This window comes from Bubalus kerabau, chromosome 22 (assembly GCF_029407905.1).
Source record: "Bubalus kerabau isolate K-KA32 ecotype Philippines breed swamp buffalo chromosome 22, PCC_UOA_SB_1v2, whole genome shotgun sequence".
In the NCBI taxonomy this organism is placed as follows: domain Eukaryota; kingdom Metazoa; phylum Chordata; class Mammalia; order Artiodactyla; family Bovidae; genus Bubalus; species Bubalus kerabau.
This window is the reverse complement of record NC_073645.1, coordinates 44,154,293-44,166,552: the sequence shown is the minus strand read 5'-3', so window position 1 is coordinate 44,166,552 and position 12,260 is coordinate 44,154,293. Positions and strand designations below refer to the sequence as shown.

General features: G+C 45.2%; 1 protein-coding gene across 15 annotated transcripts in view; it reads right to left on the bottom strand.

Moving 5' to 3' along the window:
* The window catches only part of TACC2 (transforming acidic coiled-coil containing protein 2), a 233,646-nt gene that overhangs the window by 196,082 nt on the left and 25,304 nt on the right, over positions 1–12,260 (bottom strand). For 13 of the 15 annotated variants that reach the window (XM_055560964.1, XM_055560970.1, XM_055560975.1 and 10 more), the window contains exons 2-3: positions 8,870–8,948; positions 3,884–3,943 (exon numbers count right to left, since the gene is read on the bottom strand). In XM_055560964.1, coding sequence (XP_055416939.1) covers positions 3,884–3,943; positions 8,870–8,902 — 93 coding nt within the window. In that variant the 5' untranslated portion in view covers positions 8,903–8,948. The remainder of the gene's footprint in view (positions 1–3,883; positions 3,944–8,869; positions 8,949–12,260) is intronic. The other 2 variants (XM_055560968.1, XM_055560969.1) reach the window with 1 other exon arrangement.

Here is a 12,260-nt window from a genome sequence, read left to right as displayed (position 1 = left end):
ATAATATTAATAAAAAAAAATAATAGGATTGACTGTCTTTCTTTTCCTCCCCATGCTTTCAGAGCCATAAACAGGTCCCATGACAGCCCCAAGGCCAAGAGGAAGTTCAAAAGTGGTAAAGCAGGGTAGGATGAGGGTTGCCCTTCTGCTCTGCAATCCATGTGCTCAGAGCTCAGGTGTCTCTGCAGGGCTCCCCAGAACCAGACACTCAGGAAAGAACACTGAATCACTGTCACGCCCGCTTTCAGGTGCTGGGGCTGTAGGCTGACGCGGCCCTTTTCTCACCATAAATCCTTCTGTGAGAGTCCTGATGCATGAAACCCCAAGAAGGGCTGTTGGATGGAAGCTACCCTCATTACCATACCACCTCCACCTCTGTTCCAAAGAGGACATGCCAGTTAGGACCCTGAGACTAACTGGTGCGTTGGTCAGCAGCTCAGGCTCAGGCCGCGCAGCTGCCCTTGGCTCAGTGTTAGACTCTCTAGTGACCTCCCACTGCACTGTACCTTCCTGCCCCGGAGCCAGTCCCCCTTCACAGCCTTGGTTGGACATACGGCTTTCTTCTCATTCCCAGCCAACACGTCTGATGCCCACAGGAAAATGAGTCACCAGCAAGGAAAGGCCTATGAGTCACAGCTGTGCATTTTAGTAGCTGTGGTTGCTCTGGGCTTCCTGAGAGCAGTCCGCCTGCCAGGAGGCATCAGTGAATCAGTCAGCAGGAGGGAAGGAGTGGGAGTAACAAGTAGGACTCAGCATGCAGGAACAGGCATCCGGGAGGGGCTGAGTCTCCTCCAAGGTCAAAAGGCCTCAGTCACTAAGGAACCTTCAATAAATGGATAGAGTTGGTCCAGTCTGCGTGTGTGAATTTCCCCACCAATGACTTCTCTTCCCTTGGGAATAGAGACAAGAAACCAAGTCCACATGACTAAATTTCAGAGTTTGTAGAGTGTTTGTGCTGATGAAGGAAGAAATAATTGTGCTCTTTGGCAGATTCTAGATATAGGACAATTGTAATGTTATTAAACTTGACTTCTTAAGGTAAAACGGTGAATAATTAATTTGACACATCAGTTGCTTCCAAAAAATGCCAGTAGCAAAAAATCACTAAGCTAATTTGCTGGCCTACTGCCAAGAGTCTATGAAGAGAGATCCTACCGTGGCTCGTACCCGGCTTCCCTCAGTGACTACATGAAGGCCCAGTCTCCCCAGGTACCTGTTATCCCCCCAGCTTCCATACTTGGCATACCTCCTGCCTCCTCTGACCTCATCTCCACCCCCTGCCCCACACTACATGCACCCCTTTCTCTGCATCCTTATCAGCCATCCCAGCTGTATCTGCTTTTGTCCTCTCTCCTCTAGTCCACAGTGATGGAAATGTCTCCCCTCTAAGCCCACTTCTGCTCCAGCCCCATCCCTCTCAAACATTCAAGGTCAGCCTTCTTTCCGTTGACCTTTCTCATCCATCCTCCACCGATCCCTGTCTCTCTTCCACAAGCCCACTGGCACACGGGCATCCAGTATCTTCAGTCTTTAATTAAACCTTCCAGGCAACTTTCTCCACTAGCTACTGTCCCAATATTCTGTTCCTTTTCCTAGGAAAACCTCTTGGATGACCTACACACCTCTTTCCACTTCCTTATCTCCAATTCCCGCATCAGATCTCCCCCCTGCAACCTGCATCCCTGTCCCCACTGGACCTGTGCCTGTCAAGGACCTGCAGGGCAATATGAGGCTTTCCTCATGTGGCCGGCACATCATCAGCTCAATGGACAGGTATCTGCTCCTTGTTTGTCAGCAGGGTCTGACGCCACTATACCCTGTCTGTTCCTCGACACTCATGATCCCTTAGGTCCCTCGTTTTCCTTTGTGTTGAACCAGCTTCAACTCCTTCAAAAATCACCCCCACCCTGGTTCTCCCACTTCCCCCTGGGCTTATGTCTAAATGTTGGAGCATCTCCAATTAATCAAGTCCTTCACTCTCTCCCAATGGCCTTCCCCGGTGACTCAATGGATACAGAATCCACCTGCAATGCAAGAGACACAGGAGACTCGGGTTTCACCCTGGGTCAGGAAGATTCCCTGGAGGAGGAAATGGAAACCCACTCCATTATTCTTGCCTGGAGAATCCCATGGACAGAGGTCCAGTCGGATGGATTTAAATACCTGTGCTGATGACTGAAATATACATCTCAGGCCCCATCTCTTATGTATCCAAATGCCCACCAGATCTCTTCACTGTAGCTCCCAAGAGGCATTCAGATTTTATGCCAGACCAGAACCTTTGATTTTCTCCCTTCTCCCTAAAACTTCCTCTCCTCCCATCCTCCCCATCTGAGGAAATGACATTCCCCTCTACCCAAAGGCTCAGACCCAACACCTAGGGCTCCTTCTCGGTTCTGCTCTTTCCTCCACCCTCTAGGTTCGATCCCTCATTAAGCATTTCTCTCTGCCTTCAAAATACATCCCCTTCCAGGAAACCTCTTCCCTGATACCTCATTCCAGGCCATAATCATTTATCTTTTTGACCTCTAGATAACTTCTTAATCAATGCCCCTTCTCTACTCTTGCCTTCTGCCCCCTAAAGACCATGCCCAACATAGCAACCACAACTTTCTATTTAAAATCTCCAATCAGGAATTTCCCTGGTGGTCCAAGGCAGGGGGCCTGAGTTCAATCCCTGGTCAGGGAACTAGATCCTACATGCTGCAAGTAAGAGTTTGCATGCCACAACTAAGACGCCTCAGTGCAGCCAAATAAATTTTTAGAAATTAAAAAAATATGTATCTAATCAGTTCAAGTCATTCCTCCTCTGAAAACTCTAGGGGGCAGTTTCTCAGAGTAATCTGGGAAGTTGGGATTCTGGGCTAGTCCTAAGTTTGGCTCAAATAAAACTCTTTTATATTATTGATTATTTTCATCAACAGCACCAAGCAGAGCTTCTGGAAGCCACGCTTGGTGGCTGGAACTACTCTTTCCTTAAGGCAAGGAACTCAGCATGTGGGTGACTAACACACCTCCCCCTGGGTGTGGGGATGTTACAGCAGGCTACATTTTATCGCCTCACACTGACCACACCCATAAGCACACACACCTACCTTGACGCTGTCTCCAGGAAAAATCCCCGTGAAAGGGAGGCAAAGCCCCCAATTTGCCCTCCTTCCCAGTGGATGGCAAACACTTCGGGAAGAGCTCAAACGAGGGGACTCAGCCAGCTGCACGATGCACACCCACACTGCGGGCGCTTGGGAAAGCAATATTCCTTAGGACAATTCAGCTTTGCCCACTGGTGGCAAAGGGCGGCCAGCACCCCATACTCAGCCTCCCTCCAGGATAAAGGAAATCAAAGCGGAAATGTTTGGAAGGGTCAGTATTGGCAGTTTCATTACCTTGAGAACATAAGCCATATTCAGCATCTCACAGCATAGCGACCGAGCCAGATCTTGGGTGTTGTTTAACTGCTAAGTCGTGTCTGACTCTTTCGTGACCCCATGGACGGTAGCCCGTGAGGCTCCTCTGTCCATGCTATTTCCCAGGCAAGAATACTGGAGCGGGTTGCCATTTCCTCCTCCAAGGGATCTTCCTGACCCAGGGATCAAACCCAGGTCTCCTGCATTGGCAGGCAGGTTCTTTACCACTGAGCCACCAGGGAAGCCCAGATGTTTGGCAAGACACACCAAAATGTTAGTTTTAGAAATCCAAACATATATTGCAGATATCAACTGTGTTTATGACTAATCTGAAGTGGGCGGGAGGAGGCAAAGGGAGAAGGAAGAGGAGGAGAAAAACTAAAAACGCAAACAAACACAGCATGCCAAAAGTCTGCAACCAGTTAGAGGTTAGGAAGGGTCTCACAATTAGCCACACAGAGCACGGCTCTCAGTACCTGCAGAGGCTCAGGGTTGGGAGGCCACAGGATGACGTTATTCAAGCCAGAGTCCTCTTGCTGAAAGCAAAGTGTCTTGCTGTTAGGATGGGCCACAGTGAATGGTAATCCTCCCAAGAACCAGAGAGAGACCCTACCTTGCTGGAGGCGCTCCCACCTTGCCCACCGCTACCCAGGGGAAGTTAGACAACAGAAGGACCTGCAGCCCGAGGGTGTCTGAAGGAGGCAAGGACTAGGCAGGACTAGGAAGACCCATCTCTCATCCATTGCACTGGTGATGCTGCTGGTCCTTAATCTGTGAAGAGAGGTTCATCCAGACCTGCGTCTTTCCCTCCAGGAGTTCACTTGTAAGCAGGATACAGGCACCTCCAAGTGCATCTTCACAGAGAAAAAGCTTCTGAGAGAGAGGACTGCGAGCAAGGGTGGGATGGGAGAGGGTGTGGAGGCAGAGGAACTAGTTTGGAGGTGTTTGCAGTGACCCAGTTATGAGGATATACAGTTGTGACGACGGGAATGGAGAGGAAAAAGGGTGTTAGAAGGCAGGACTTCTAATACGTACTATATGGATGTATGACATTCATGATATGTATGTATATACATATACACACATGTATGTATGATATACATATACATGATATACACATATATATACATGTATACCTATACATGTATGTGTATGATATACATGTATATGTGTGTGTGCGCACATGTATATCCATGTGTATTCTAACACATGGATCTATGCTACATTTTTTGTCTTTTGAGAAAGTATTCTAAGCTACACTGATGGGACTGTCATTGCCCTGGAGCCACCTTTCCCCATCAGGCATGGGGACATGACTCAGGCTGTCCCACATTCCAGAACACAGCGATTGGTCCCAGCCGGAGAGGGATCAGGGCCCATCAGATTCCTTGGAGAGAGCTGATCAGAGGCTGGACCATTAGCTGGAAGAAGCATGGAGCTGCCTATGGGGCTGGGGGCACCTCCCTGAGGACTAGGGCGTCAGAGAGGAAAGTAGAGCAAAATCCAGAGAGGAAAGATCGCCAGTGACATCTTCTGAAGCCCAGTGACTGCTGCAGCTAGACCCTCTCTGAGGACTTCTCGGTTCTTTAGGACAGATGAGCCCCTGCTCTGCATGTGGCCGCTGGAGATGGGCTTCTGTCTCTCACAACCCAAAACAGTCCTGATTAAACAGAAATTTGGAAAACTCAACAGCCAGCCCACTAATCAATCAATCACAGGGTGATGTATTAAAGGCAGAGAATGGGGATGGGTGGAGTTAAAGGTGACTCCCAGGTTTCTGTCTTGAATGGTAGGATAGGTCATGGTACCCAAGAGAGAGAATGCGGAGGGGAGGACCAGGGAAGGAAGCCGAGCTCAGGTTTAAAGAGCTGGGGGTGACTGTGAGTCATCCACACAGAGGCATCCAGGCGACGGTGGAAAGATGGGACTGGAGCTTCTGCCCCTTGGGGGACCCTGAGCTCTGAAGCCAAATGTATTTGTGCTTAATTTCTATTTGTTTCTGCCAGGAAGGCAAGCCTTGTTCTGATCCTGGAGTCCTAAAGGCAACCCATGATGCTCCACTGGGTCATGCTTGGCTGAGGTTGGAAATGTAAAAAATTGTGGTGCCAGAAAAACATCTCCCGTCTGCTCCAGGAAGGTGGGCTGTGGGGAGGGAGCCTGGGGTTGGGAGCTGGCAGGAGATGAGGAGTGTAGGTGAAGAGTCTTCAAACCTCTGAGCATTTTTACCCCTAATCAGTAACAATCTAAGACACTAAAATAGTCACTGTTTGCAGAAATATAGTGAGATGGGCCCTCATATCCTGTTGAGAGACATATAAATTGTCATCACCTTTCTAGAAAGCGCTTTGTATAGAGATACAGCTATAGGTATAGCTATTAATATATAGCAAGAACCTTTCAAAAATACCCTCCATTTGTTGCACCAGTTCCATTTCTATGTATCTATTATAAATAAACCAGTCTTCAATTCTGGACAGTGAGGTTTAGTATAGCTAATGGAGAGAAAATATAAGCTACTTTAACTCTGTCTATATTCAAGTAGAAATTCTCAGTTTAGGGAAAAAGCACTAACTCTAAAAGGAAAAACTGATCTATTGTACTTCTTAAAAGCTTCTCTGTAAGAGAACTTGGTAAGAGGATGAAAAGACAAGCTACCAATAGGAGAAAATATCTGCAAACCACAATTTGAAAAAGGATCAGTATCTAGACATTATAAAAATTCTCAAAACTCCACAGTAAGAAAAATCCAGTTAGGAAATAGGCAAAAGACACAGATATTTCACCAAAGTGAGTAAACAGATGGTAATAAGCACGTAAAAGATGTTCAACATCATCTGTCATCAGGGAAATGCAAATTAAAAGCATAATGAGATATCACAACAGACACATCAGAATGTCACCACCAAACAGTGACAATACCAGTTGATGGCCAGAATGCAGAGAACTGGTCACATAGACACTGCTGGTGGGAATGTAAAGTGATTCAGGGCTTCTAGCAGACGGTCTGGTGGTTCCTTATAAAACTATACACGTACTTACCACGTGACCAAGCAGCTGTACTCTTAGGCTTTATGTCCGAGAAATGAAAACTTATGTTCACCAAAAAAACAAAACCCTGTCTACAAATGTCCATATCAGCTTTATTTGTAGTAGCCCCAAACTGGAAACAACCCAGATGTCCTTCACTAAGTGACGGTTTCAACGAACGGTAGCAGGGAATGCTCCCCAGCAAAGAAAAGAATGGACTACTGACATACACGACAATCTGGATGAATCTCCAGGAAATCATGCTGAGTGAAAAAAGCCAATTCCAGAAGGTCGCTTACTGTGTGGTTCCTCTTATGTAACATGGTATAACATTCTCTAGCTCATCTCTATAGAGATAGAGAACAAATTAGAAATTGCCAGAGGTTAGGAATAGGGCCCCAGGGGAGGTGGATGTGGCTCTAAGGGCAACAAAAGAAATTCTGCCTCTGGAAATATTCTGTATCTAGATGGTGGCAATGTCTGTATCGGGCTTGTGAGTCTGTACTCTAGTTCTGTAAAATATTGCCCTTGGGGTAAACTAGGTAGAGGGGTACCAGGGATCTCTCTGTATTATTTCTTTTTTAAAAAAAAATTTTTTTTAAGATTTTTTTTTTTTTTAATGTGGAACTCTTTTTTTAAAGTCGTTATTGAATTTGTCACAATATTGTTTCTGCTTTCTGTTTTGGTTTTCTGGTCACCAGGCATGTGGGATCTTGGCTCCCCAACCAAGGATCAAACCTGTACCCCCTGCATTGGAAGGCAGAGTCTTAACCACTGGATCACCAGGGAAGTACCTCTTTGTATTATATCTTACAACATCATGTCAATCCACCATTCTCTCAACAACAAAAAAGTTTAATTTTAAAAACTGCAAGATTTTTAGCAAAAAACACAGGCTTCTGCCTTCTCTTGAAGGCACAGGAAGGTCTTGTAACACCGGGCCCACATTCCCACTTGGCAACCTCTGCTGGAGTTGATGGCGGCGCTCTCTTTTAGACAACGGAACAGAAGCCCCGGTTTGCTACAGTCCCCAGCTCTCCCTACTGCCCCCCTCCAGCCATTTAACACCATCACTGTTTCTTCTCTGCCCCTAAAGACTGAAGTTGGCCACCTTTTCATTTCTTTTTTTAGGGACTTCCCGGGTGATCCAGTGCCTGAGACTCTGTGCTCCCAATTCAGGGGGTCTGGGTTCGATTTCTGTTCCAGGAACTAGATCCCACTAGGAGTTAACATGCCCAACTAAGAGTTGGCATGCCACAACTAAAGATCCTGTGCGACACAACTGGGACCCAGCACAGCCAAGTAAGTAAATAAATATTATCTTTTTACTTTTTTTTTTTTGGCTGCACTGGGCGCTGCTTAAAGGATCTCAGTTCCCAGACCAAGGACTGAACCCCAGCTACAGCGGTGAAAGCCCAGAATGCTACCCACTAGGTCAAAAGGAAACTCTCCACCTTTTCTTTTGATTATTCCTGTTTTCCTGCGTGAGAAAAGATAGTAGGGAAGAAAAAAAGCTAAGGGAAAATGAATTGCCCAAGGGTGGCTTTTAGGTCCAATTTTCTCATCCAAAAGACTCTGTACTATTAATCCAAGATTTCCATTGTGTGTCAGATCAATGGGAAAGTGTTTCCCTAATTTTGTTCACCAGGGCATTGAATTACAGCTCTCAAACTTAAGATAAAATCTGTATTTATTTTAATATCCCAATATTATGCACAACTAAGCAAAGTCTATTCCTCAATTTTGAAAACCTTACCTAACATGGAAATGATAGTTCACATTTAATCTGCTCTACATTGATAGATTTTAAAACTTTTTCCAGATCTTAAGTTTTTTTTTTTTTTTTTTTTTTGTGGCAGGGGGCTGGGGAGGCTGTGGTAGGGGAGTGTGGAAATGATTTTATTTTAACCTATGATATATCCATGTAGGTTAGTGGATGGGGGAGGGGTAAAATCCAGGGGGGGGAACATGAGCCAAACTCTCCTATGTCAATTTTAAAAGCATAGAATAAGAAGTAAAACTAGTTTTTATATAATTTATAAAATCAGGGCTAGACTTACTACAAAGGGCTTCCCTGGTAGCTCAGATGGTAAAGAATCTGCCTGAAGTATGGGAGACCCAGGTTGGATGCTTGGGTCAGGAAGATCCCCTGGAGAAGGAAATGGCAACCCACTGCAGTATTCTCACCTGGAGAATCCAATGGACAGAGGAACCTGGTGGGGAGCTACAGTCCATGGGGTTGCAAAGACTCAGACATGACTGAGCTGACTGAGTGACTAACATACACTTAATACGAAACTTCTGAAAATGGAATGAGAAACACCTACACGAATACAGAGAGGAGAGGAGACGGGCAGAGAGGAGATGCTGCAAATGTCTAGTCAGTGTCACTCAAGAGCCCGGCGCAGGTCAAGGGGAAACCCCGTGACACCCACCTGGTTGCCTGAGGAGCTGTTCTCGTTGCCCATGACGACTCAGGGTGCTCAGCGTCCCTCCGGATTTGATTAGTGCCGACTGGAAGAAACGAAAGGGTATGTACATCTGTAAAACTGAAGGAGGTCTGGGGCTTTTTTCTGCCTACTCATCTCCCCGAACTTAAAAACCAGATGATGGGGAGTGTTTATCTCTAGAGTCACATCATGGAAAACTGCATTTGAAGGGTTTTCCTTTGTGAAGTGCCACCCAGCCGTCTTTCCCAGTACAGGCTGGTGTTTAACTCCCACCCACGGTTGGCAGACACTTCTGAAAGACGAGTTTGTTACTGAGTCTCTGACTTAACGCCAATGTACACATATACGGATATATACAAATGGAGTGGCAAAAGGGGCTGGTGTGCCAAGGAGAGCGTGAGACACGCCCTGTCAGAGTGTTTTCTGTTTCCAATTGTGTTCGGTTTGGAAATCCAGAGCGTGGCTGGGGTCCCACCATCGGGGACAGCAGAGCTGGGTGCCTAACATTAGCAGGCGTGAAATCCACTGCTCCTCGGGAACATGTGGTTTTGATATTTTTTACTCTAAACACTTGTTTCAGCAAATCAGTTTCACTTCTGCACATATTTCTCTGAAGGCAGCATGGTTTTCTTGCTGAGGAAAATGGGTTGTTGTAGCCAGACAGTGAATAAATAATCATGAAAGGCGGCTTGCTGCCCGGACACCCAGAGTCACTGCATCGGGCTCACTTGATGACACTGCTTATTAATCATCGTCGTAACGAAGGTGCTTCCCACACAGCCTCGGAGAAGCCCGCGGAGAAACCCAGGATGTCTGCTGACATCACCCAACAGACTTCCAGCTCTGAGACCCCATAACAGAAGCAGGAGTGGGACTGTTTGTTCACGTTTCCAGGTGGAGAAACCAAGTTACAGAAAGCTTTTAAAATTACAGACTTTTCAATACATGCATCCCTGTGTTCATAGCAGCACTATTCACAATAGCCAAGCCATGGAAGCCACCTAAGTGTCCCTTGACAGATGACTGGATAAAGAAGATGTGGTACTTTATACATAATGGAATACTACTCAATCATAAAAAAAAGAATAAAATAACGCCATTTGCAGTAATATGGCTACTAGGTAAGCTTTTATATATAGAACAGATAAACAACAAGGTCCTACTATAAAGCACAGAGACCTATATTCAATGTCCTATGATAAACCATAATGGAAAATAATATTCTAAAAAAGAATGTGTATATGTATGTATTGGCTTCCCTAGTGGCTCAGTGGTAAAAAATCTGCCTGCCAATGCAGGTGATGTGGGTTCGATCCCTGGGTTGGGAAGATCCCCTGGAGAAGAAAATAGCAACCCATTCCAGTATTCTTGCCTTGGAAATCCCATGGACAGAAGAGCCTAGCAGGCTACAGTCCATGGGGTGCAAAAGAGTTAGACACAGTTTAGCGACTAAACAACAACATATGTGTGTGTGTGTGTGTGTGTGTGTGTGTATCTGAATCACTTGGCTATGCAGCAGTAACTAACAACATTGTATTTTTTTTTTTAATAAAATAAATGTCTTTAAAAAATTTTTTGTTTTTATTTTTGGCTGCACCATGTGGCATGCAGGAGCCTACTTCCCCAACCAGTGATCAAACATTGGGAGCACCGAGTCTCAAATCACTGGACTGCCCAGGGAACCCCCACCATATCATTGTATTAAATCAACTATACTTCAATAAATAAATAAATTAAACTACAGACTTTTTGAGCTGGGGCCTTCAGATCAGATCAGTCGCTCAGTCGTGTCCGACTCTTTGCGACTCCATGAATCGCAGCTTGCCAAGCCTCCCTGTCCATCACCAACTCCCGGAGTTCACTCAAACTCACGTCCATCGAGTCAGTGATGCCATCCAGCCATCTCATCCTCCGTTGTCCCTTTCTCCTCCTGCCCCCAATCCCTCCCAGCATCAGAGTCTTTTCCAATGAGTCAACCCTTCGCATGAGGTGGCCAAAGGACTGGAGTTTCAGCTTTAGCATCATTCCCTCCAAAGAAATCCCAGGACTGATCTCCTTCAGAATGGACTGGTTGGATCTCCTTGCAGTCCAAGGGACTCTCCAGAGTCTTCTCCAACACCACAGTTCAAAAGCATCAATTCTTCGGCACTCAGCCTTCTTCACAGTCCAACTCTCACATCCATACATGACCACGGGAAAAACCAAAGCCTTGACTAGACGGACCTTTGTTGGCAAAGTAATGTCTCTGCTTTTGAATATGCTATCTAGGTTGGTCATAACTTTCCTTCCAAGGAGTAAGCGTCTTTTAATTTCATGGCTGCAGTCACCGTCTGTAGTGATTATGGAGCCCAGAAAAATAAAGTCTGACACTGTTTCCATTGTTTCCCCATCTATTTCCCATGAACTGGAGGGACCGGATGCCATGATCTTCATTTTCTGAATGTTGAGCTTTAAGCCAACTTTTTCACTCTCTACTTTCACTTTCATCAAGAGGCTTTTTAGTTCCTCTTCACTTTCTGCCTTAGAGATCACCAATTTAATCCAGTGGGAAAACAGGCTGCAGAGAAGGCCAGGCATTTGCCGAAGACCCAGATGGAGAAGCCAAAGCTGGAAACAGACCCCAGTCTCCTTCCTTCTGATTCAAGATTCTTCCATGGCAGGATGGCTCAGCGATGGACTTACTCAAAATAAAACATGTCCATCGATTTGCTTAGCCATTCAACCAACATTAAGTGAGTAGCTACCACATACTATGTGTAATTAACAGTCCCAGGAAAATAAAATATAAATTTTTGAACAAGTCCAGTTAGAAAGCCCCCAAGAGAATGGATACATGTATATGCATGGCTGAGTCCCTTTACTGTCCACCTGAAACTATCACAACCTTGTTAACTGGCTATACTCCAACATAAAAAGTTTTTCAAAAAATTAAATACAATGCCCCAAACAGAGAAAATTATGAGTGGCATCACTGTAATGATCAACTCTGTCCCTCCTAACTCTTTAATCAAAAAGTTGCAATTGCTCAATCCTTTTTTGCCATTTGCTGTTTATAAGATGGACCAAAAAAAGGAAGCATATGCTCACTTATAGAATGTAAAATGTTCATTTATTTAAAATCAATCACTTCAGTTTATCTTTTCTATTCATTTTCAAAATGATGCCTCCCTAGGAAACAATGGTGAGTGTTAAAATCACTGCACCCTTCTCCATTAAAATAACTTCCTTGCACCTGCCAGGCCAAACCACACACAGCTGGAATTACACATGATTTGATGCAACATTCATTTTTCAAACTCATTCACCAAATAAAATTCAATCAATTTTCTTAAGAATCAGAACATCTAAATTAGGTTTTCACTTTTTCAAATTTTTA